At 45.9% G+C, this 25,867-nt stretch overlaps 1 protein-coding gene across 2 annotated transcripts; it reads left to right on the top strand.

Annotated features, from left to right (window-relative positions):
- Nucleotides 1-1,089: 1,089 nt before the first annotated feature.
- Nucleotides 1,090-23,178, top strand: CTNNBIP1 (catenin beta interacting protein 1). 2 transcript variants are annotated; one of them, XM_084220277.1, is made up of 5 exons: nt 1,090-1,295; nt 11,531-11,620; nt 14,643-14,764; nt 15,241-15,331; nt 20,973-23,178. In XM_084220277.1, exons 3-5 carry the CDS (start codon nt 14,669-14,671, stop codon nt 21,098-21,100), a joined length of 315 nt encoding a protein of 104 aa, XP_084076403.1. In that variant the 5' UTR covers nt 1,090-1,295; nt 11,531-11,620; nt 14,643-14,668; the 3' UTR covers nt 21,101-23,178. The 2 variants fall into 2 exon arrangements, with proteins under 2 accessions (XP_084076403.1, XP_084076402.1); XM_084220276.1 differs by having other exon boundaries at nt 1,264-1,295; nt 20,942-23,178.
- Nucleotides 23,179-25,867: the final 2,689 nt, after the last annotated feature.

Below are 25,867 nucleotides of genomic sequence, written 5' to 3'. Positions count from 1 at the left end.
AGACTCATGTACTGTGCTAATTAACAGTAATCCAACTGGAGGATCCCAGTGCAATGCTTCTGCATATTTTTTTTCAGCTTATGCTGGAGCTCTTATGTTCTTTTCTTAAATAATTAATAATCATTACTGCCTGCTGTGCTGTGGGTATGTGCCAGTGATCTCAGATCCCAGCACATTTGCACCATTCCTGTTCCTGTCAGAGGCTTGGGTTTGCTCTTTGCAGAGGCTTTCATGTTAAGCCCTTCATTAGCTGGCAGTAGGGTTTGGATTTCAGTGGCATCGGGCTTTGATGTCATTAAGTATCAAGCTGTTAAAGGAAGTGCCACCTATTTCATTACTGTGACTATCTTTATGCAATTAAGTTAAATACCGAGTGGAGAACAGATGCATTTTACTACATAACACTTGGTTCACAAAGCATTTTCATCTCCAGGAATTTTGTACTTACCTTGCTGGGCTCACTAATGCACCCTGTAAGGAAGATGGGTTACTGTTAACCGAGTGGGAAACCATAATGCAGATGAGTGATGGAGCAGGGTGAAGAGCCTTTGGTGGCTTCTGTCATCTTTGGTTTTTAGTTTTAATTAATTCCTCTCTGTGTTCACTGGGGATTTACTCTTCTTCAATCAATGTAGGCGAAGCATTACTTTATTTTTGAGTGCTTCAACGACCAAATGACCACTTAATTATAGCTGGAGGTTGGCATTTTCTGTATTGGCTGAATTGGCTCAAGCTGTACTGGATGTTGCAGTGTCTTTAACTTTCTTAGCGCAGTGTCACTGAGCAGCGGCCCCGCGCCCCGCTAGGATGGATCTAGGGCGGCCCGAGCGCGGCACCCGCGCTGCTCCGGACCGGGAGGGACAGCAGGAGCCCCGGGACCTCGGCACCGCGTCCCTGCAGAGGATGCTTCTCAGGTGAGTGCGTGCGTCCGTCCCCGCGAAGAGCCCCGGCCCCGCGGGGTCCCGCGGCCGCAGCGGGCGGCGGCGGGGCCCGGCCGGCGCTGCCCCTTCCCCGGCCTGCCCGCCCCTTCCCCGGCCCTGCCCCGCGTCCCGCCCCTTCCTCCCGGCCGGCTCTCGGGTGCTGCCTGCGGCGCCGCCGCTGCCCTGGGCGCCGGGACGCGGCGGGTCCCTCCCCCGGAGCCGCCCAGGCACCTCCCTCGGGCCGCCGCGGTGAGTCACGACGGAGGAGGCGGCGGCTCCGTTCGGCTCCGCTCCGCCGCTCTCGCCCGCCCGTGCCGAGCGCGCCCCGCCGCCGCCCGAGCCGCCGGAGCGCCGGGGCCGCCGGCCCCGCACCAGGTGAGCGCGGTGCCCTTTGTGCGCGGCCGCGAACAAAGGCGCTCGCCCGGGCCGGCTCCGCTCCGGGCCGGCTCCGCTCCGCCGGCCGGGCCTCCCCGCTCCCCGCTCCGCTCCCCGCCCCGCCGGCGCCGCCGCCGCTCCCCGGCCCCTGGCAGGCCCTGGCCCCGCGGCGCAGGTACGGGAGGTGCCGCTCTCGTTCTCCGGCATCACCCCTTACGTCACGAGGCGCCCCGTTCCCCGGTGTCCCAGCCCAGGCGTGGCTGCGCTGCGGTGGCGGCCGGAGCGGTGCCGGGGGAGCCGCCGGCGGTGCGCTGGGGCCGGGGCACGGACGGCAGGTGCCACCCGGCGCTGGGGCTGCGCCGCCGGCTCGGGGCAGCCCCCTGCGCCCGCGATGCTCTCGGCATCCCGGCCCTCGCCTGCGAAAACGCCTCTCAGACAGTGTTTACTAAAGGGCTTCCCTCGGAGGTAATCCTACCTTGGCTAAAAATTGGGTTTCTAGAGCCTCTGAGGTAACTTTCAGTTTACATGGACGGTATTTGTTGGCACACGTTAGTGTTTTACCTGTTGGGAAGATATTTGAGAGAGGGAGAGCATCACCCTCCGGATCAGAATGTATCAGAGACAGATGAGACGTGATCCTCGTTTCTGCTCAGCATCCAGATGTGCTTCATCAGGGCATGTTTGCCTCACAGACTCGGGTTTGCTTTCTCTTCAAGAAGAGAGTATTTTGCTCTGTTGTATATCATCTTTTATTTGTCCATTCCTCATCTTGGCATGTTGAACGGGATGAGCTTTGATGCTCTGTGAGATGAACATGAGACATTCTGCAGATGTGAGGATTTAAAAAAAGAAAACACCAAACTCCAGCAGACTTTGGAGGCAAGTTAGGTGTGCTGGTTCGCAGTCCTGGTGTAAACTGGCTCCAGTATGGTGAGAGGCGCTATTAGAGAGTATTTAAGAACGTATTTTTAAATACATTTACGAAATCCTACTATATTTTTTTGGCTGCTGAACTCACAGACTTTCAATTTTTTTTGGCCCTGCTTATTTTTGGAGCTCATGTGTGGTGTGAAATAGCCTGCTAAAGGAGAACCTCTATGTAAATGGTGAAAAAATGAGGCTGAACATGTACTTCAGTGGGATTCATTCTGAAAGTACAGGTATTCAGGTGATGGAGCATACAGAAAGCTACATATTACTCTTTTAAAAATACAGGCTGGTTTTCTTACCAAGCTACAAGCCACTTTTGCCTTGACAAACAGATTAATTTGGAAAATGGTGACTGGTGTACTTCAGCTACATTTCTGTTGCTTCACTTTGCCCTTAGCTGAAAAAGCATCATTAGTTATTGTATCTTTGGCATAGTGGAAGAAACTGGCAGCTCCCTCCGTGTAATTTAGAGTTGTTGGGGATCTGTGTGCTGTCTTAGTTGATGTGGTACACAGAAATAATAAATCTCAGAAGAAGGACTGAACAATTGCAGGAGCAAAGGCCATTTTGAAAAACTTAATTGGTAATGGGTCGGACCCAAATCTGCTTTGAAGCAATTTCCCTTTTAGTTCATTGTAAGCCTTGCAACAAGTTATGGAAAAGTTACGCAGGGCACAAAAGTGCTTTCGGTGTTCTTCTTGAGGCCCAGGTGGGAGTACAGTGAAATCTTCAGCAGGGAAACCATCCCCTGGGCTGGCAGGAGCGCCTGTGCCGATCCTGTGCCATCAGCAGAGCTGGGGCTGCCCTGCCGGGGCTGTGGCTCACAGGGAACAGGAGCCCCTGTTCCTGTCTGAACACATCAGTCATTGCTTGTGTCACTGACAGAACATCCTGTGCAGTGTTTGGGTAAGCCTGTTCTGAATCCCAGTTCATGGGAAATCTGGAGCTGTGTCCATCCATCCTTTTCCCCCATCCAGGGTTTGAGAGTGCTTCACTTTGCAAGAGGAGAGAGACGTTTCCAAAACAATTTGTGTTGTTTTCTAAACAGAACCAAAAGTGAACGGAAACAAAACCTAGATTTTGTAACTACTAACAATGACTGTGATACATATCTGCTGCCAAAAATTAAAAATCATCCTGCAGTTGCATATGGGCAAACAGAGCTAACACCTAAAGTGCCTGATGTGGTTAAGCTGTTCAAGGTTGATGCTTTTCCTAGGAAACAGCTTGTCAGAAATAGATCTATTTATATGTGTTTAATATAAGTTTTTCCTCTCCAAAATGTTTGTCATCTGTAACCAACACAAACATTTATGTTTTTTACCAAGTATTTCACTTCCTAAGTTGGTTGTTGACTACAAAGCACCCTCCTGAGCATCTGACCTAGTTTGAAGCATCAAACATCCATCCAAGTGCTGTGCACAGAAAGGCAATAGTCTTTTGGAGGCTGCTGTTGGAGATCCTGGGAGAAACTTCCAGGAGAATTTTTCCAAAAAAAAGGATTCGGTATCAGAAATATTTCTATACATGCACAGGCAAAACTGTACTTCTTTTTACTGCAGGCTGTCATCAGGTTGGATTTCCTGCTGAAGTGCAGCAAGGACAGAGGCAGCTGCTACCAGCTGCACCACACCATCGGGTGTGTAGTGCAGAAGTGATCGGGAAAATTGCAATCCTGCCAAATGTGCCAAATGTTATGTTCTGGGTTAAAGCTGTTGTGTGACTAGTCCCAGTTTTGATGGTGATGTGCACCAAAGATAGAGATTATTGGAACGAAAACATTGTCACCACATCCAGTGTTGGTAATTTAATGGTCTTGCTTCTAAGTACAAGGGAGAAATGATATGTAAATAGGTTTGAAACGTGCTGAAAACTTTTTACCAAGTAACTTCATTTAGGAAAAAACCCCAAACCACTTTGTTCAGTGTTATATCTCTGAGAATGGAGGACTCTTACAGTTCTTTTTCCCTTTGAAGAGCTGTGCATGTCCATGAGCTTCCATTGGCACGAGAGTGCAGATAGAGCAAAAACTAGAGGTGAGAAGAAATTAAAGATCAGCAAATTAACCAAAACCCATTGGTTAGTACTAGAATGAGGAGAACACTCTCCTGATTCTCAGATTTATTTTCAGCCTTAGTGTTGAGGAAGCATTATGTAACAAATGCTCAAAAAAGTGAGGAAAGCTCATTCTTGTTTCTGCTCACTGCTGGTGATCTGACAGAATGCTACAGAGCTTCTGTATGGTTTAAATGTCAGTCTGAATTCAGAAAGTGGAGTCATACTTCTTGCTTTTCAGTAAATGCATCCACGGTTTTACAAGTATCAAATCTGCCAAGCTTTTTTCTGTTTTCAAAAATAATATAATTATTAATGATATTTAAAAACAAACAAGACAGCCTAAAAATCTCAAAAAACCCCTCTAATGATTTCTACTTCTTGCCTTATTGGAATTCTGGTGACTGCCTAAATGAGCTACTGATTGAGGAGCAGAGGTGGAGTCAGCAAATTTGTACAACCATTCCACTTGTCTCAGGACGTTCTGTTTTATTCCGTGCAAATACGCAGATCAGGAATTTATTTGATTTTTCACCAAGTCAATTTTCTCTGTGTTATAAGGGCAACTAAAAAATATGGAAACAACTTAGGTAATCAACTCTGTTTATGACCATGACCAAGCTCAGAAACCTTCTGACTCAGTTTATCCTTCCATAAAATTAGTTGACTACTTCACATGAAGGTGGAGATGTTTAATTAAAGTGTAATTGTTTTGCCTCTGAACTCATCCAGGTCCTGATTCAATGCATAGTGAAGTCAGTGAGGAGCTTTTAATTAATTTCCTTGAGCTTTAAATAAGTACACATGGACATGCACCCTTGAAGGAAATGTGACCTAAATTTTTACAGCAGAATTGCTGTAAAGGAGGAATATAGATCCTGAAACAGTTTAAGGTAAACTACTGAAGGAAGGCTTTTTGTTGAACTGAGGAGGGGATAGTGCAGCTGCAGGGATCTCTGGTGCCTCTTGCCATTTTAATGTAATTTTTTAATGGAGTTTCCTAACTTTGAGTGTGTTGGATCTTATGTGGAAAACTGCAAATTTCTTTGTGCCTTGGCAGCTTGCTCAGTTGGTTGGGGGAGGCAATATCAGACTTCAAGATAAACATAGTTAACTGAATGTTTATGCACAACCAATCAGCGATAACACTTACAATATAATTAACTTCAAGAGTTGATGCCAAATTGAGAAAAATAGGAGCATTCATGTCTTCTTAGCTGCCTTTTTTCAGGAATGTCTGTGGATGCCAAATAATACTCATAGGTTTATGTGGAATTCATGAAAGGTTTTGCTTAACTTCAGAGGTCAGAAACATCAGGTTTTGCTAAACAGAACTTTTATTGCTGAAATCTTGGTCAGCAGCTAAAATGAACTTGGAAAAATAAGCCTTTCACAATTCACTTCAAGCTGCAACCATTCTCTTACTGTTTCACTGTCAAGATTCTTAGCTCACTAACTTTTACAAAATACATTTTAATCTGTAAATGAAGTGCTGTGTGTGAGACAGCACACATGAGGAACTACAGTTTGGCCCCTTGTTTTTCACGGGTTCATTTCAGTGCTCTTGGGAGCTGCAGTCTTAGCTGTAACTGCGGTCAGCTCCTGCCTTCTGTTGAGCAGCTAACCATAACAGAGGTGTACCTAATTGTGCTTATGGTTTGGCAGAAATCTCCTGCTCTTCCCGTAATTCTCTTTGCCCATTCTGCCTTAAATTGGTGGTGGCTGGGTGCAGTCCTGCTCCTGGGAACTTCCTGAGGTGCTCTGGGATCTTGCAGTGGTTTTAACTTGTGTAAGAATCAGCCACTCTCAAGCTTTGTAGTGAATGGTCTCTGGGCTGACTCCTGTTGTTACTATCATTATGTATTGCAGTTTGATTAATCTAAACTAATGTTCTTCCATGTGGTTGCCTTTAACATGTGTGTGTTGTGTCCTTCCCCCGTGCTCAGGAATTGCTCGGTCCCAGAACCGATGGGGGCTCCAGCCAGGCCCTGCAGTCCCTGGGTTTTCTCTCCAGCCCAGGGTGTTTGTTCAGTGCTGAAGGGACTCTTCAGCTGTCAGACCACTGACCTCCTGCAGCTTTATGTCACAGTTCACAGCTCGTGGGATTAGGGTAACATTCAGAATTGTGGCTAGGCAGGAAGGAAATTGCATCCATTTTCCTGAGAAATACGAACTCTCTTGAAGGCAAGATTTCCTTCCTTGCAATCCCACTTGGCCAAAACATAGGGAAAGCAAAATGTCCGTAGTAAAATTGGTGTGTAATCGGGAATTTGTCTTAAACTGGTGAATGTTAAAAGTCCTCTCTTAAATCTGACAAGGACTTTTTTTCCTTCCTCCCTCCTCTGTCCATCAGATATCTTTGCAGCACAGTGTTGTCTGGTGACCTAAGAAAGGAACAAAAATCCTTCTCTTGTGCTTTTTGTTTCTAGTAAGTCATCAGAGAAGAGAGAAGCTGGCATACTTGGCATACTCTACTGAGATCAGTCTGTGGAACACTATCTAGGAAAAGCCTTGTGGATTATTATTTGATGAAGGTCTTAGGAGCAAAAGTCCCGTATTATCCAGGAGCACTGCTGCTGCTCACGGATCACGGAGGAGGCAGAGCTTGTGTTCTGGTTAGTGCCACAGACATGATCGAGGCATGTGGCCATATTAGACAAAGAGCCATTAATTCTTAGTACAACTCACAGCAAGAGCTATTAATAATAGATCTCTTTAAATGGTTTTGAAAATTAAACCTTGATTCAGAACTGAAACTTCTTTGCTTTTTTTGGTTATTCAGAGCATCCATGGGGAAAGCAGCACAGAAGTTTGGGGTTTTTTTCCTAAAGAGGCAAGATAACTAGGAACCATAAGGGCTGTGCTTGTCACATTTTACAGCAGATTTTATTGATGTATGAGGCCAGAACACTATTTCCTGTTGCTGTCCAATGGTTACACAATTTTGGTAGTAAAGAACTATTAATCTGAGAGTCTCTGGTCCTAACAATGTACTTTGATACACTGTTGCAAAATACTAAAATGCTAACTAGTCACCAGCCTAAGAACAGCTCACATTTTAATTGCTTTTAAAAAATCTAGTTAGCCATAATCTCTCTACTATAACAGATTTATAGGCATTTGCAGTGTGAAATGGCTGTGACCTGGCAATAATGATGTTCAGATGTCAGTAAAAATTACAGGGCAGCGCATTGAGAGCTCTCACTAATACCTGGCTGTCTGTAGATCCTGTGTTGATGAGTACCAGAGAAATGCCTATAAATGCATATATAAAAAGTATGTAAATATATGTCCACACACAGGGGAGAGAGCCTTTCTGTGCCCCCACGTGTGCTCTCTGCCATTTCAGATTAAATGCACCCAGCACTGTGTGCTTGGGCTGGGATAAGTTGGTCACTCCAGGACAGGGAGTTTGACTCCAGAAATGGCACTGAAATCTTCTCCAGAAATTTTCTGTTTCTGAAATAAAATATTTACAGATAGGTCCATACAAAGCTTGGCTGTACTGTTGTATTTTAATGATGGATGCTGAACGCTTTTTAGCAGTAATTCTTCAGTGGGATACCTGGTAATTAAGTAGTTGGCTATCTGTCATTAGTGCCTAATTTCCTGCCTAGAAGATTTGTAGCTTTGTTTTAAATAGGAGAAGAGGTGCCTGAGCCTCTGTGAAAGATGCCCATGGTTGGGACAAGAGCAGCACTGTCCATCCAGCTGTCGGGGACCATCGTGAGTAAAGTACTGGAACTGTCTCTTGGACTGGGGTGCAATTTGTGTATAAACTGCTCTTTATAAAGTGCTGTCACTTTTTAAAGAATTTTTGACACATTCATCTTTGAAGTGTGAATACCTTTGTGAAATGAAAGGCTTTTTTTCGGGTTTTGTTGCTGTTACTCCATTTAATTTCAGAGGTTTCAAGCTGACTGACGTGAACTACCTAAAACCCTGTGCTGCCTCTTTTAACTGTATGAGATGTGAGTGTCTTGTCCTTGAGGGAAGGGGGGGAAACTGTCTGGTTTGTGTGTGCCTGAAGGTCAGGAGGCAAATTTTAATTTCATGAAAGTGGTGATTATGACAAGAGGATTTTTTAAATTTGTTTTTTAAGTCAGCTTGAGCACTGATGTAAGAACTGTTTTGGTGTATTGGGAAGCTCTATGGAATGCACTTCATTGGTACTTTTGAAGCCCATTTTGAAGCTCTGAAAGGTGTTCCAGCACTGGGGAGAAAAACCCCTGCTTGTGTTCGTAAATGTTTCATGAATAAATGGCAGCGTTTGGGGCTGTTCCCTGTCCTCCTTCAAGAAGGAGGACTGTAGTGTCTCGTTAAAAATTTAAATCTAACATTTAAGAGATGTGAACCTACCACATCTGGGAGTTCCAGCAGTAAATTGACCTAAATCTGACTCTGGGTTCAGATTCTGAAGTCAGCTAAAAGGTAGCACTGAACATAGACACGAAGACAAAAAAAGCCCGTATTAAATATTTCAGTTCATACTGTTCACCTATAAATAGGTAGCTGTTATGAATTCTTCATTGTATCCCTCTGGAGATGGGAATTAATCCAGTCTCCAGCTGCCTGTGACTGAAGGTCATGAGTCAGAATGAATTAGAGGAAAATTTGTAGCAGGGTTTTTGCAGACTCTGGCTCCTGACTCCAGGTTTCAGGCTCCAGCTTGGAAGGTTTTTTGGGCTCTTAACTGTTCTCTGAAAAATGTCATTTGAAAATTAACAAGGCTTAAATTAGGGGCAGCATCCCATTGCACTTCCAAGCTTCCCAGTGTGACAATGCTTAAGCACTGAAGTGCTTGGTGGTGGCACTGTGGAGGGGAATGGCTTAACCCTGATAATGATATCAGAGAGTCAAAGGGACCCTTCCTGCTGCTCTGAACTCCACTGGTGTCGAGCAAAGGGACCCTGCAGTGCTCGGCCTTATTCACCATAACTCCTTAGCTGAACTTTATAATCCTTTCCCATTAATTGGGGGTTTTCACTGCCTTGAACAGAACCAGTCAGATTCAACAAAAAAATAAATTGTAGCTGAACTAACTCCTGTTGGGTTTCTTTTGGCTATAACTGGAAATGCTACAAGATATTAAAGAGGTAGTCAGCTATGACTTAGGCTTTAAAGAACTTGTCAGATGGCTGCTCTAAGTACCCTAAATTATTAAGACTGAATATGTAAAATACTACATTTTCCAACAGCTTACTTCCTTTTTATTTTTGTCCCCCTTAATTTAGGCTGTGCAGATTCCTCAGTTGCACTTTGTGTTTTCCCATACCAGTAAAATGTGGTCACTAGGAATTTCAGCATTACAGAGGACTACAGTGTGGGAGAGAATATGAAATTTGAAGGAACAAAAACTCACATTGCATTCTCATTGCATTAAATAAGCGTGGCTTTAAAACTAAATGGGATGCTTAATTTCCTTTATGCAAAATTTATAAAGATGCATTTTTTTTATCATGTCTCTTTTTCTGTTGAGATGTGAAATTTTTGTTTATTTAAAAAGGTGACAGGAGGGGAGTTAGAAGAATTTGAGAGTTCTTAATTATGATCTTACCTGTGACATTGTCCAGCAGAAAGTCCCTTCCAGGTTTTGAATTCATACCAGTATAGGTGGAGGTGAAGGAAATACAGTTACAAATCTGTAATTTTTAGTTGCTGTGTGTTGGAATCTTCTTCTGAAGGCGTTCAGTCAAAACAGTTCTTGCTGGTGAGGCTTGAGTTTCCTGAGGAGCTGTTTCCATCTGTTGGTAAAACAGACAAGTTAAACTGAGATTGAGTACAGATTTCTCCTGTCTACATTTTTTTTGAAGTGAAACCCCAGTAGCTGATGTTCTAAACCTAGTTAGGAAAGAATAAAAGGGAAGACTAACTGCAGTTACAGTATTTTTTTCATTATGTACTGTTGTATCTGGGGTCAGTGATTGAAGAGAAGGCCACTGTGGTCTTTTAATTAATTTTTGGGAAGAAATATATTTTACTTTCATTAGAGAGTTTCAGAACAAGGAACAATGAGGAGAGGTGAGGAAATTGGAAGTGGGAAAATTGGAAGTACTTAGCTATAATATCCTTGCAAAGTAGCCCAGGTGGTTTTAGGTGTAGAAGTACCTCCACCTGCTCATTCCAAAGCCGTGTCTGCTTTCCTCTGCTCTCTGACTTCCTGCCTTGCCGAGGCCAGGGCTGCACAGCCTTTCCCCAGCCCAGGAGCGGCTTTGGAAGGAGGCAGATGGGGATGTCAGGCGTTCCTGGCTCTGCCCAGCCACATGTTGGGCCTTGCTGAGCTGCAGGAATTCCTGGGATCCTCACCCAGCCCACTGCAGGCGGCGTGGGGAGGGAAGTGCTGGACTGCAGGACAGCTTTCTGTGCTGCTGGCCAAGGGGAGGGAGTGTTTTCAGACTCAGATTATTGCTTTGGCAAAGCTGGGCTGGCAGTGTTGGCTGTAATATATAGATCTTTGTTTATTATTCTGTCATGTGAATCATCTTAAAAGTAAAGGAGAACTAAATTTCATTGCCTGTGCCTGGCAAACAAGGGAGAATTAGGTGACCCAATTATGTCCATTTGCAGCGTGTTGGGTGCAGCAGGACAAGCTTGAAGCATTTAGTATTTTAACAGAGTTTAGTGAAGAATTCAGTCGTTCCTGACTAACAGGGCAGCTTTGGAAATGCACGGGTCAGTCTTCTTTGTGAGAAAGGAATGGAGACTGGCACTGGGGAGTAGATCCACGTTTAGCTCCAGAGGTGAGCACAGGCAGCCCAGACTTTCCTGTTGGCTCTGCACATCTGCCTCACCCTTACCTGGAGAGACCAGTTCCAGATCTGATGGAACAGTGCATTCTCGATGGCTTCACCAGCCTTTGGCCTCTCTTCCTGCAGTGCCAGGCACACAATTCCCAGAGATTCAGCTGAGGTCCCGTTCCTTCTCTGCTGAGGCCAGGATCTATCAGCTGGGTTTTGTGCTGAAAGCTTCCTAAAGAATGCAAAGCTTGAATGCAATTCATTCTCAAGTGATTGGGAATGTCATTGGTATGGTCAGGGTGGAAATCTTGCAGCTGAAGAATGGCTTGATTTTAAAAAACTTTTAACATGGAAAGGTTCTTATATTAACAGCTCCAGACAACGGTGCAGTTTTTTGAATTTTACCTGGAGCATGTTCTAAAGCAGGCTGGGAGTGAAGGTGCATTGAATGAAGGATCTTTCTGGGCTTCAGCTGTGTATGTTCCGTAATTCTTTGCTCATTTGTTTTCACAGGGCAGTTCCCTCATACATTTTTCCCAGCTCCAATCGCTGATCAGGACTGCACACGTGGATTATCTGATCTCCTGTGGTTTCTAGAAGCAGGTGCGTGTTTTGTTGGTTGGGGATGGGGCAGTGACCACTCATCCATGAGGCAGAGAGATTTGTGGGGGCAGGGAGATGCTGCTTAAGGAGCATTTCATAATGTGTAGCATATTAATGTAGCTTTCTGGAGAGAACTAAGTTGATAAGTATTTTGAAAAGATTTTTCAGTCCTTCATTTGCAAATGTGGATCGTGCTGTCTTCTGGGCGTGGATCAGCTTTGTATGTGGGTTTGGAAATTTTCTCATGTAGCATATGCTGGGTAATGCTGCCATCCTAAACTGTTTCTTCTGAAAGCTTTATGTAACAAGAAAACAGATAGGTTCACATTTCTCATGCTGGGGTCTGAGTGCTGCTTTAAGGCCTTTGTCTTTCCACTTCGATGTCCTCGAGTAGGAAGAGCTGTGGTGGCAGGGTAATTGTGTGGTGTGGGGAGAGCAAAGTGCTGTTGCTCTGAGAGCTTAGTTTTACCTCTCTGTGCATATTTTTTGAGCCATATTGAGTGCCTTTTCTTCCCCCATGCTGGTTCCTAAGTGTGGGAAGGCTTTAGGATTTCTATCCTTCCTGTTAAATAGGTGGCTTTGTGACCAGCCCATCTTGGCTGAAGGTTACTTCAGAAGAGCCAGGCTTGGATAGGAATTCCCATCACCCTTTTTAAAGTTGGAAATAATAAACAACTAGAAGATATGGTAGGAAACAATGAATAGTAACCAAACCAGGTCTGGTAATACCTGATGTGCAGAGCAATGCTGAAGTGGGGTCTTCCTCGTTGGCACAGGGGCAGCCATGGCATTTTCTTGGTGCTTGTGGATGGTGCCACCTACTGATATCCCATCCATTTTGTTTCATTTTTAAACAATAGATGTCTTACTGCATTTCAGCTTTTCTTGTGATTTTTCTTTTCTAGGTTGATTGGTTACTAGTACAGCAGCTTCCCTTTTCAAGTACAATATTTTTTGAAAAGTATTTACAATATTAAGAACTAGTCCCAGCCTTTCAGACTGGTTGGATATATCTTGATCAATGTTTATTTATCAGTCTGTGAATGTGTATAACTTAATGTCTCTTGCTCACTCCCTTATTTTGTTCATTGCCTTACTATTGGCATCTTTTGTTAGCACTCAGTAAATTGCACTGTGGAGTATAAACCCCGTAGCATAATCCAATTTACTTACTTGAGTTGACACTTGGCAAAATGATGGGATTGTTTAATTCCCCCTTCAGAGAGCAGTTTGCAGGTTGTATAAAAAGCCCCAGCAGTCATCACCTTGCACATGTACAGGCTGCAGGTTTCCAAGCAGAACCATCTACAGCAAATCAGCTTTGTGCAGATCTTCCCACTGAAACATGTTCAAGAAGGACTGGTGATGGATCTTTCTCACTTTTTACTGCTGTTATCTCCATGCTCAGTAGTGTGGGTGGCAAAGCCTGTCCCAGCAGCTGCTGCTGAAGTTTGCATTACTTCTGACTCACTCAGGAGGGCCTCTGTGTAATTTTAAACGGTTTCCACACCCAGATTACTTTCCCTTAAAAGTAATAATGGAAATGAAGTGAGAGGAGAGGTTGGTAATGACTGCAGGAGAACATTACTGGGAAAACTGTGTTTGAACCTGCTGGGATACAGCCTTCCCTATGCAAGCCTTCTGGAGCGTGTTCCCTTCATTACTGGGGTTCAGGAAATCGCATTTACAGGCTGGTGTAGAACCAGACCCAGTTCTGGGAGTGAAAAGTGGTTGAAGACCTGTGCTGGAGCCACTTCTGAGGTGTGTGTGGTGCAGGAGTGGCTGGATCACACCTCCATCCACTCAGGGGAGCAGGGAATGGTTTGGGTGGGAAAGGACCTCAAAGCCCACCCAGTGCCACCCCTGCCATGGCAGGGACAGCTCCCACTGCCCCAGGCTGGCCTTGGGCACTGCCAGGGATCCAGGGGCAGGCACAGATGCCCTGGGCACCCTGTGCCAGGCCTCACAGGGAAGGTTTTCTTCCAATCTCCCACCCAGAACCCCTCTCCATCAGTGCAAAGCTGTTCCCCCTTGTGCTGTCAGGCTCCTGCAGACAGTCCCTCTCCATCCTCCTTGGGGGTCCCTCCAGGGCCAGTCAGGGGTTGCATTTCTTCTTCACAGCCCTGGGCAGGGGTTGGCTCTGTTTGTGACACTGCTGGAATTGGGTGTTATTTGAAGCACCATTAGTTTTTACATTTCAGGTTAAGGTTTTTACTATTGTTGATGTAATAAACATGGTGCAGGATGGTTTTTAAGAGTAGCTGAAGAGAATGCCTGAATGTTTGGGGGTTTTATTGTCATGGTAAACACCCTGTTGTGGAACTTAAATAATTACCCGATACTCATATCATAATCATGCTTTGTGCTATAGAATTTGGATAGCACAGTCTGTTAATTCCATAACATAATTATTTCCATTAAAATAAGAAACAAAAGCTCAGCTTTTAAATGATACTCTTTCCCCGCTCCTCTTAGTTCTGCTTTCTCTCCAAAACCATTTCATAAATTTTAGTAATTTTTACAGTAACGCAGTGGCCTTTTTATATGATATATAAAGGAAAAAAGAAAAAGAGGCGGAAGACTTAAGAGTTTAGATTTCACACAGCTTTTGTTTAGGCATTGTGGGCTTGATGGCTGTGCATTCTGCATCCTGTTTTCATTCTGCTTGTGCTTATTTATGGAAAAAACCCCAAACCACGGACTCTTCTGTCAGGGTGATTCTTTAATCTAGTTCTTAGAATTCCTTTTCTACTCATGCAGTAACGTAACCACAGATAATGAGCTGTGGGGAAGTGAACATGAGCCTCTGTGAATGTTTCAGTTGGATTTGTAAGTCCCAGTTTAGCTGCTGACATTTTTAAGGGTTTCTCTGGGGAAGGATGTGATTCCTTACTCTTCCAGGATATTCCACGATCTGCCCACTGGTGGAAAACAGGTATTTTGGAAATGAAACTTTTCCTCTGTTTCCTATTAGACCCCATTGCCTGTTCTAGTTTGTGCTTTACTGATTTTGTATCTGCAGGAAACCCAGGAGCTGGCAGGAGGGGAATGAACCGTGAGGGCGTCCCCGGAAAGAGTCCGGAGGAGATGTACATTCAGCAGAAAGTGAGAGTGCTGCTCATGCTCAGGAAGATGGGATCAAACGTAAGATGCACTTCGTGGCCCATCCTTTGGGGGTTTTCAGGCCACTTTGGACCAACTGGGGTAGTGCTTGTTGAGATGGGCGGGTGATTGTCTGGTTTTAATGCTGGATTGTTTGAGCCATCCTGGATTTAACCATTATCACTTAAACACAATTGATTTTTGCTTAAGTATTATAAGGCTTGTGATGCCTGGAACTACCATATATAGATAAGGTATTTCAAGTTCTTCATTATTGGAAAAAGAGCCAAGTGAAGCAGCTGTTTTAGGTGGCACTGAACCTGCCCGTGAGTTCATGATGTGCCATTTGGCTGCTGTGCTCTTGTTGGTGCTCAAGGTGCACAAGTAAGGGGTGGTGCAGGTGGTGAGGAGCAGAGCAGAGGTGCTGTGGTGCCTGTCCCTGGGAGCTGGTGCCTGCTGGGGTGGGTTCTGCTTTGCTGGGTGCTCAGGTGTCACCTCTGTCACCTCTGTGCCCGCAGCTGACGGCCAGCGAGGAGGAGTTCCTGCGCACGTACGCGGGGGTGGTGAACAGCCAGCTGAGCCAGCTGCCCCAGCACTCCATCGACCAGGGTGAGTGCCCCCAGTGCCCCCCAGCTGCCCCAGCACTCCATCGACCAGGGTGAGTGCCCCCAGTGCCCCCCAGTGCCCCCCAGCTGCCCCAGCACTCCATCGACCAGGGTGAGTGCCCCCAGTGCCCCCCAGTGCCCCCCAGCTGCCCCAGCACTCCATTGACCAGGGTGAGTGCCCCCAGTGCCCCCCAGTGCCCCCCAGCTGCCCCCCAGTGCCCCCCAGCTGCCCCAGCACTCCATTGACCAGGGTGAGTGTCCCCAGTGCCCCCCAGCTGCCCCCCAGCTGCCCCAGCACTCCATTGACCAGGGTGAGTGTCCCCAGTGCCCCCCAGTGCCCCCCAGCTGCCCCAGCACTCCATCGACCAGGCTGAGTGCCCCCAGTGCTGCCCAGTGCCCCCTGTGCCCTCCCTCTGCCCTGGAGCTGCTTCCCCTGGGCCAGCAGCCTCAGCAAACACCACCTGCAGCCTCCTGGACTTCCAGAATCATTTGCCACCTGCTGAAACCCATCCTGCAGGCCGGGATAGGCTGGCTTTGTTGATTCTTTGCAGAAGTCTTGGTAAACAGTTGTGTGGAGCTGCTCTGAGTCCATTAATCTCTTCTGAACCTGAATGTTTCTTACTGGATTCCTCTCCCTCCCCTCGTGCCAGATCACGTTCGTAAAGTGCAGTTTGGAATGGAAGGAACATTGTAAGACTCGTGCCAGAAAGATCTGAGCAGAAATTTAGTATAGATCTGAGACATCTAGAAATCCATTACAAACACAACCTGCACAAACTTGCTGCTGTACTCATTCCTTGCATAGCTGGGGGCTGATGGAGGTGGATATGCTTGAAGAATTCTGAGCCAAAATATACAACTTTTCTGCCAGTCTCAAGTAAGAATTTTCTTGATTCTTGTCAAAAACTGAGATAGACACATTCTGTTAAGAGAGACTTTGCTGCAGTTGGCATTTTTCAGCATTATCCTTAAAAGTTACATTTTTCCCAGTGAAATCAATGCTGAGTTACCTGCACTTTGGCAAAGAAAAGGTGATAAAATCAGAAGTCCAGCCAGGAGACACAGATACTTCCTGCCATGGTGCTGAAGCTGTAGTGTGCTCTACAGACAGAAGCAGCTATAATTTATTGCTCAGGGTTTTGATTTGATTAGAAATCTCTCCAGGTTTCTCTCAGTTAATGATGATAATGCTCCTTGCTTGCTGCTGCCTGTGCCCTCTGCTGTGTCCTGGGGTCAGAGAAACAGGAAGGGCTCAGTATGGAATTCCTGGCTGCTGGGAATACCGTGACATAGGTGTGGGATGTGCCACCCTAAGGGAGATCCCATCTCCACTAGATGGCATTGCCTGGTGCTGGAAAAGCCCTGCAAGTCCACACACACTGTTCTGTTGCTCCAAGATTGCTTAAAGGAATTTTCTTCCCTGCTTTTCTGTTCTCATTGAATCTCCTCTGGAGGATTTATTTTTTCCTTTATGCAGCTTGTCTTACACAGCAACAAAAAGAGGTGTTATTTAGGGAGTAACTTACACCAAGTTAGTACTTCAGTGGATTTCAGTCTTTTGTTCCACAGTAGGACAGGTTGCTCTCAGCCTGACGTGTCCCTGCTGTATCTTTAGAGCCATTTTCCTCCAGCAGGCACAAAAGACACAAAGCTAACTTCACACCCATTTTGTCCCAAAAACCAGAATGACGTCAGCATTGGCCTGAGCACTCTGAGAGCTTTGTCAAGGACCTGCAGGTTTCTGTGTGTCCCTGCACGTGCTGCAGCCTGGCTCCAGTTCCAGGAAGGTTGTTTTGGTTTGTGGGGTTTCCTTGATGGGAGTGCAGAGGATGGATGATGTACAGTTCTGAGCCATGTCTCTGCCTGTGGCCCTGCAGCAGTGACCTGGGCAGGGCTGCTGTGGTGTCCCTGTGGTGTCCCTGCTGTGCTTCTTGGGCAGGCTCTGTGGCTCTGTGTGAGCCCCTTTGTTTGCCCACAGGGAGTCACTGCAGTCTGTGTCCATTGTGTCAGGTTGGGGCAGTGCACTGAAGGAAGGAGTTTTTACTGTCCCTGCTGAATTCAGGCTTGTGCCATAAACCCTCCGTGAGCTGCTGCTAATGCCAGTATCTCTCGCATTTAAAGTTCCTCCTTGAGACTGTTTGTTGTCTAAGGATCCAGCAATGGAAGTTAATTTGGATCAAGAAGTGTCTTAGAATATATCTGTGATTTTTATTCAAGCCTGAAGGCTAAGACTCCCCTTCAGTTTATCCTTATTTTTATTGGAAGAGAAGATATGGTAATTGAGTCTAATATTAATGTCATTTTATTTTTCAATCGTTGTTAACACCTATATGAAAGTGCAAAATCTAGAATGTTTTTCTTTACTCTGGGAGCTCTTTAGCTGACATCTGTGGAGTGTTTGTTGTTTGTTTTTATGGCTCCAAAAATAACTGAGGAACCTTGAGGCATCTCAGTTCACCCAGTGTGTCTGCTGGAGAGGGGATGTAATCCTGAGCTGTTTTGGGATGTTCACACATTGGTCTTGCCTGCATTGCAGCAAGAGCTAACACAGCTCACACTTGGTGAAATTTTGTCTTTCTCCCAAAAAGCAAAATGCCTCTCAGGAAGTTCTGTGCACAGAAGCATCTCCTGCATAAGCCCCATCTGCCTGTTCCCCAGCTCCTTGCATTTCCAAAGGGTGGGCTGGCTCTGGGCTCGCTGCAGGCGCTGCTCTGGCAGCTCTGGAGACGGGAGCAGTGCAGGGAGGAAGCACGAGATGGGAATTGTGCTGAGACCTTGGCCATTGCAGCTCTGGTGTTCCTATAGCAACAGGAGTGTGCTGCTGGTTCCTGAGGAAGCTGGTCCCATGGGAGGGCAAGGCTGAGATGCAGACACGTGCCTGGCTGGGTGAGACTGTTCCCTGGCTGCTGGGGCACCCAAACCACCCCAGGCTGCTTGTGGGGCTCCAGGGCACCTTGCCCATGGCTTGGCAGCTGCTCTTGGAGAATGGAGATCGAGCTCTGCTCAGGGCACTTTTATTTTGTTGAACACAAGGCTTGTTTTAGTGTGCTGCTGCTCTCAGTAGTGCATGGTGTATTTTTAGAATGCCAGCCTAGGATGCTAATACTGGGAATTCCAGGGAAGAGTTAATGTTTAGAAGATTGTTGCTGGAAAGTGGTTGAAGAAATGTATGTAGCAAAGATCTTGTGTGAAGTGCAGAATTTCTTTTTTTAATTTTGGCAGCCTTTAGAAATTCCCAACAGCCTAAACCTTCTGATCTCTAAATGCTTTTGGGGTTTAATTAATTCTGCAGGTGACTACAAGCAAATCAGGTGTACATATCTATTTCTCATTCAAAGAGCGCTTGGGAACAGCAGCTGTTAGAGGTGTCAGCATCTCCTCTGGTGTTAAGGTGGTGTCGTTTCAATCCAGCCTGTGCCCTGCTGGGTTCATGCTCTGTGCCCAGGGGCTTGCTCTGGCATCAGCCCCCCTGGGGAAGCTTTCTGCCATGGAGGGGGGCAGAGGAGCAGCTGGGGACACTGAGCTCAGTCTGCAGCCTTCCCTGCCCTGCAGTGAAGTCATTTGACCTTCAGCTCATCTTGGCTTGCTAAGACTGAAGAAAAAGTGGTGTAAAAGAACTCTAAATTCAGCAATTCAAACAGCTGCAATTGGAACATCATCTCAGTGGGATTTTTTTGGAAGTTAGTGCAGTCACTATTACTTTCTAAGATAGGACATAAGCCCACCTGTTAATTATTGTTAATTTGTAGGAAGAATGAGGGTGAGAAAGCGTGAGGCAGACACAGTGAGAGAAGTATCTGAATGTCAAAAGGTTTGTGGCAATTAATGCTTTGCTCATAAAAGATGGGGAATATTTCACTGGGTATGTTGTGAGTCTCTGCTTCAGGGTAGAAATGTGTGCCCAGAAAAGGGGCAGCTGTGTGTATAGATGCAGGTCCGGTAAAAGTGTGCTTTTGTCGTTGTTCTGTACATTAATTGCTGGAAGTGCAGAGCTCAGTGAAGGATGTGCTCAAAGCAGATGTGGTTCACCATCCCATTGTCTCAGTCACAGCCTCTTGGCCATGTGCAGCTTAACTTTATAACCTGTGCTCTGCTTTTCACATTATTTTACTTGATTAGGAAGAAAACATCCGTTGTGGGAGCCAAGCAGGAGCAGCTCAGGTTCTTGGGTCCCTGCTTTGCCTGAATACACAGAAGGGCCAGCTCTGTTCTCTGGCAGTGTTTGTGTCTGTGCACGGGCACTGGAGAGCTGCTTAATGAGCAGCCTCGTTAGCTTGGTTTCCTTTGGCTCTGGGTAGTTTGGGTTATAGGACAGGGCTGGAACAAAACCTGCTTTTATGCTGAGAAACGTGGATGGCCTTTTTGTGGACAAATGTCACCCAGGTTCTTTTGCTGGGGGACACCTCCAGACACGGCCACGCGCCCTCAGTGGCCTCTGGGCGGTTCCTGCTCAGGACAGGCAGGAGCGCGGAGCTCTGGGGTTATCTGGGATGCAGCCTCCTTTCCTGTGTGGGATTGCAAGGAAACCTGCAGGAATTTTGTTCCCATTGAGACAGTGGGAAGGGCAGAGCCCAGGAGAACGGTCAGACCTGTGCAGGAGTGCGGCTGATGCCGTTCTGGGTGAGTCTCTGTGGTTGCCAGGCGACTCCAGCTGCTCCTGCACCTTCAAGGGATGCGTGGAGCCCTCCGTGCCAGAGGTGCTGCTGCAGCTGCCCTGGCTCCTCCTGCTGCAGCCTGGGGCTCTCCCTCCCCAGCGTCCAAGGGTTTGTCACAATCCTTGCAAGTGAAATCCTCGTTTTTCTTCAGGGGCTTGTAGTTCTTGCGTGTTTTAAAACCAACAAGGCAGCTTGTTAATTCCGAGCTGGATCCTGCTGCTATATATCATTTATGTTTTGATCAAGGAAGAAACAGTTTGTGCAAGAGATGAAAAGGGAGATGACTGCAGGGCTTCTGAATGCTGGCAAGAGGGTGCATCAGAGCAGTTTTTGATGTAGTTTTATATAAGATAAGGGCCCTACATATGAAAAACAAACTACTACTGCTTGGTCCTTAATATTTCCTCCTTTGAGTACATATAACAAATAAATTGTGAAGTGTATAAAAGTAAGTGCAGTTGCATCAGTTGCATTTCAGGAGCATTGATTTAGCTTTTACGGACATTAGCAAGGGGAATTGACAACCATTTTGACCACTTTTCCTGCTGTATTGCAACTGAAAAGCAGATTAGATAACTGAGAAATGGAATTCATATAATGAGATCAGATGAAGCATTTTTATTAGTCCTCTTTTACTTTGTGTGCAGCTGTATGGGCAGAAGTTGCTTGGGGCACAAAACTGAGATTTGCTTGTTGATATGCTTCAGGTAAAAGACTGGAGGAGTTTTGCATGCTGGTGCTCCATCTGAGTTGAATTTGAACTTTGCAAAGCCCTGGAAGAGGATTCTGTGGAGCTGAGCAGTTACCTGGCTGGGACAGGCAGTGGTGGTGGTTTGGCATTCCCTGGTTTGTCATTTCCTTTCCTGTTGGTTGTATGGATGTTTAGAATGACACTTGGGGTACTGCTCTTTAAAGGAAGTAATTATGGCAAAGATTTCCTGTATCCATTGTTGTTGCAGGTGCTGAGGATGTTGTGATGGCATTTTCCAGGTCAGAGACAGAAGACAGAAGACAGTAACTACAGGACACCTGAACAACACAGAACTGGAGAGGACAGTGAGATTCCTGAAGATAGAGGAGGATGGCTGAGCATTAATAAGTTCCTCTGCCCACCCTAATTGTTCCTTGGTATTCCTTCTCCTTTGTAATGTTGTTTCCCTTTGCCCAACCCTCAGAATGCATCTCACAGCCATCTATTCCTGTCAGATTTTGCAACTCAGCTGGGCTGTGTTCATTAAGGACAAACCTAAAGGTGTGCTTTTGGTTGGCTCAAAGGGACAGGCTGTGCTTGGATAAAGGAAGGCAATTTTTCAAACTTGACCAATGGAAACCTTTTATCTCACGTTTTATTTTATATTTTAAACAAAGTCTCTTGACATCCTACTTCTAAAGAAGCTTTTCATGCTGTGGTGCTTATTTAGGTCAAACTTGTGAATTTGAAGAGGGTTTGATTTGGCTGCATAGAACTGGAAGCAACTTATGATTGGGTGACAATGCAAAAGCTTTCCCTTCAGTTGGCTTGCAGGTATTTTGCTGACTCCAATGTTTTCATTGCAGGAAGCTGATGTTTTGGTGCATTGGTTTTTTCTTTATACTTATTGACTTGGGGGGGGGGAAGACAAATGTGCTTTGCAATATTTATTACATCTACACACATATAAACGCTTGCTTTTGGGGGGTTGTTTTGGTTTTTTGATTGGCTTTGAAGTCATGGTTTGATTTCCTTTTGGCTGCAGTGTTTCTGATGCAATCAGTTTTTCCATACTCAGCTGCTCCATGGCCTGGAGCAATTTTGGGAGCATGTGTCAAAGCAGATTTGGTTCAAGAAGTCCACCTGGCCAGGCTGGAGGCCGAGGATGCCCAGCCCTGGTGGGCACGGGGGGCTGTGCCCAAGCCCCTGCGCTCCTGGCTGCCCAGGGCTTCTCTCTGCTTCCCACTGAGGAGCTGGAGATGTTCTGCAGGAATTGCAAGAATGAGATCTAAGGCTGTGACATGAATTTGCCAAATTTGTACAGAGAATATGTAAACTTGTTTAAAATACTGCAGAGTTCCACTTTTAACCCTTTGACTGCTGCACAAGACTAGCTCTCACATTAGGAACAATTAATGATCATTAAGTTGAATCCAGCTTGCACTGGGCTTTAATAAACTGAAGTTTCTAGTCACTTGAAAAATTGTACAATTGTACGTGGTTTCCCTCCTTGTAGCTGCTTGGTGAAAGGGAAGTTCTCTGGATTCTAAGATAGCAGTATGCTCCTGAGGCACTGTTCCAGGAGGCAGCAGTGCTGCTTTAGGCTGTCCAACACTGAGTGTACAGGTGACACTCTCAGGTTCACACTCTGCAGCTGCAGGGCCTTAAAACACACACAGACCTTGAGAGACTGAAAAACCTGCAGTGGAATTCCCGAGGTGCACTGACTGTTCAGGAATCTGCACATAGTCTCCAGCACTGCTGCCTAAAACCAAGCACTTCATTTTCTCTCATGTGTGCAGGTGGTTTTTACAAAACTTCTGGATTTTGCTGTGGGTTGCACTGACTTCGAGATGTTTCAGAATCTATTAAAGCTGAACTCAATTTACCTGTTCCTGGTTCTTTTCCTATGGTTGTTAATTATTTACAGTGACAATTCTAGACTCTAACTGTGACAACATGACCATTTTCATGGCCAGAAATTCTGCTGACAGGATGCTGTTGTGGTCTCAAAATGGGGGGAAAGCTGGAGAGAAGCCATGGACTGTCTGCAAAAGGAAGAATAGACTTGTGAGCACAAGGAAGAAATTATCTTGAGCAAATAAATACTGTGTAATGAGAGTAACTGTACATCTATTTATGAAAATGCTCCTTTTGATTCAGTTGCAGCTTTGTAAAGTTCTATGTGAAAGTAAATCTTTTACCCCTTTTTGTTGGGGCCAGATAAGAAATTTCTTTATTAAAATAAACCAGGAATGAGCCCAAAGGATTCTCTAGATTTTGACTTGGTTGCCTGAGAAGCACTTTAATGTGAATTTGGTGCAGAGGGGGCAGCCCTCACAGTGTTAACTGAGGGGCTTCTGTGACTCTGGCTGCTCTGGGGTGGCCTCCCAGTCCTGACATTGATCCTCCCTGGCTGTCCAGGGCACTCCTCAGCAGCTAAGGCTTTTCAAGAAGGAACATGAACTGTTTATGTGGTTTAATCTTTTCACTAAAAATGTAACTGTTGGGGAGGGGAGAAAATACAGTTCTTAATATCTACTCTTGTTTCATATTGATTTATTACACTGCTCAGCTGCCAAATGAAAAACACCTGGCTTCACCTTTGAGAAAGACACAGGACATCAGCATGGGGGACTTGTTTGTTGTTATTATTTCTCCAGCTTTGCTGTTGTGATTTTGCCTTCTCAAGTAACCATTACTAATAAAAACAGGAAATTAAATGTTTTAGAGGCCAGAGTTGAGCGCAGATCTAATTTGAAATATGTTTGTAACTAGAAAAGGCTTTGTAGCCCAATTATCAACCATATAGTGCTTAAGGCATTCAGAAAGGGAGTGTAAAAGCTTTAGAGGCATCTTCCAAGAAAAGCACATGCTCTTTGGGTGGTCTTTTGGGGAGAAATGTTCCTTTAGAGATTCAAATTGTGCTGTTGTACTTTCACTGCCAGGCTGCTCATCTGCCTCTCGTAACACACAGTGTTTTGCAGAGCTTGAGGAGAAGATTCAGAGCTCAATCCCACCCCTCCTCTCTGCCCAGGTGGGCAGCAGGTGCTGCAGTTGTTGGAAGCTCATTGTGTCTGAGCGTGGCCTGTTGTAAATGAAAATGGGGCTCCACCATTCACACAGGCCTTGAGTCTGATTCTCCCAAGTCCTAAAATAAACCCTGGAGTAACAGAACCTGTGAGCTGGAGGCACAGCAACATTTTGGAAGGAGATACTGCCTGAAAGAAGCTTGGATCACTAATTAAATTAAAAGTCTTGAGATTTTTTGTTCCTACCTAAGGTAAGCAGTTACTAGCAGTTGTATCCTCCGTGGCCTGTGTGAGAGTTTCAAATGCTTGACCATTAAATCTGTTTCAGTTCCACAAAGTCTATTTTCTAATTCACCAGCAGCCTAATTAGTTCTGTTAAAGGCTGAAGATTTAATGGCCCTTGAAGTAGAGAGACCCATCACCTATAGCAGAGATTGTCTAAATGAGACATTGGGATCCTATGTGGGATAAATTCTATGGCTATTGAGAATCCCTTACAAGAATAGAACAGTGCCGTGCCTGAGGTTAGCAGTGTTCTGCACTGCAAAAGGGAAAAATAAAGGCTAGAATTTAAAAGCTTTGAATTAAATGTATAAAATATGTTAGAAATTATTTATGAACTACACTGAGTGCCCTGGCAGGGATAGGAATATATGATTTGGAGTCATTTAAGATCAGTCTTTCACCCTTCTTTTTGGTCTCTTGCCTCCTCAAGAACTATGGAAGAGCTGACAGCAAAAAGGGCTGCAGGGCACTGGGACCAGAAGCCAAGAGTGCAGGAAGAACAGTTTCTGGAAGTTTAAGGAATCTTGAGTACTATTCATTTTGCACAAATGGAAGTCCTTAGTGAGTAGCATCTTTTCTGACTGTTACCATCAGAAACAAAGTGTTCCAAAGCTTGGAGGCTAAAAAAAGGGCATTTAGGAAGCTCCACTAAAGCTGCAGAACAGTAATGAATTAGGGTTTTACAGGTATCAAAGTGCTGTATAGCAGGGAGGAGCGTTGTCGTTGCTTACCACGGTAGGACCTTGGATCTGTTTCCTGCCAGACTGAGGTAGGTTCCCATGCAAAGCCAGAAATCATCTACTGCCTCCTGAGCTCTGCTTTCATTTGCTCTGCAGCTGATTTGCCCTAAGCAGGATTCCTGCTGTATGTTGTAAACAACCTGGCTGGTTTCCTTTGTAGCCTGAAGAACTTCAATTTGGGGATTGTTTATTTTGGAAAAGAGAAAAATTTTGAAGCTTTATAACCTGGCCTACTCACAAGCTGCCTTGTGTATCAGCATGAAATGGTTCTATGCACAGAGCTCTATGCTGCCTTGACATTTTCCAGGTTGATTCTCCTTAGTACTAAATGGTGCTCTAGAGGCATGTGAAACTCAGGAAATACACTTTCAGCCCTCGTTTTACAATTGTACTAGTGACTCCAGCCAAGATGTGGACTGATGCCTCTGTACTTTAGTTTTTCACCATCTACAGTTCCTGCTGCTCTCTGCTGATGCAGTTACAAGTGCAGCAATCCTCACAGGGGCAGGAGAAGATCCTGTCTGTGCCATGAAATGGAGTGCAGGGAGTTACTCCATCAAGGAGGGACACAGGAGCTCGTGTTGCTGCTGACTGGGCTCTGTAATCCGTGTTCAGCTTTGCCTGTGACCTCCTAATCAGAGGGCGCAGTGTCAATGGCCGTGATTGGAACGGACAGTGGTAGCTGAGCATTTGTCCTGTGCCTGGAGCAGCCAGACACCGTGTGTCCCTGCTCCTGTGTGCAGCCAGGGCCTGGGCTGTGCTGCTGCCGTGCCTGCAGTGCTGCTGCCGTGCCTGCAGTGAGTGAGTGCTGCTGCCGTGCCTGCAGTGCTGCTGCCCTGCCTGCAGTGAGTGAGTGCTGCTGCCATGCCTGCAGTGAGTGAGTGCTGCTGCCATGCCTGCAGTGAGTGAGTGCTGCTGCCCTGCCTGCAGTGCTGCTGCCATGCCTGCAGTGAATGAGTGATGTTGCCATGCCTGCAGTGCTGCTGCCATGCCTGCAGTGAGTGAGTGCTGTTGCCATGCCTGCAGTGAGTGAGTGCTGTTGCCATGCCTGCAGTGCTGCTGCCATGCCTGCAGTGAGTGAATGCTGTTGCCATGCCTGCAGTGCTGCTGCCCTGCCTGCGGTGAGTGCTGCTGTCT

This window comes from Fringilla coelebs, assembly GCF_963513975.1.
Source record: "Fringilla coelebs genome assembly, chromosome: 22".
Taxonomy (NCBI): domain Eukaryota; kingdom Metazoa; phylum Chordata; class Aves; order Passeriformes; family Fringillidae; genus Fringilla; species Fringilla coelebs.
This window is presented reverse-complemented; position numbering and strand designations above follow the sequence as displayed.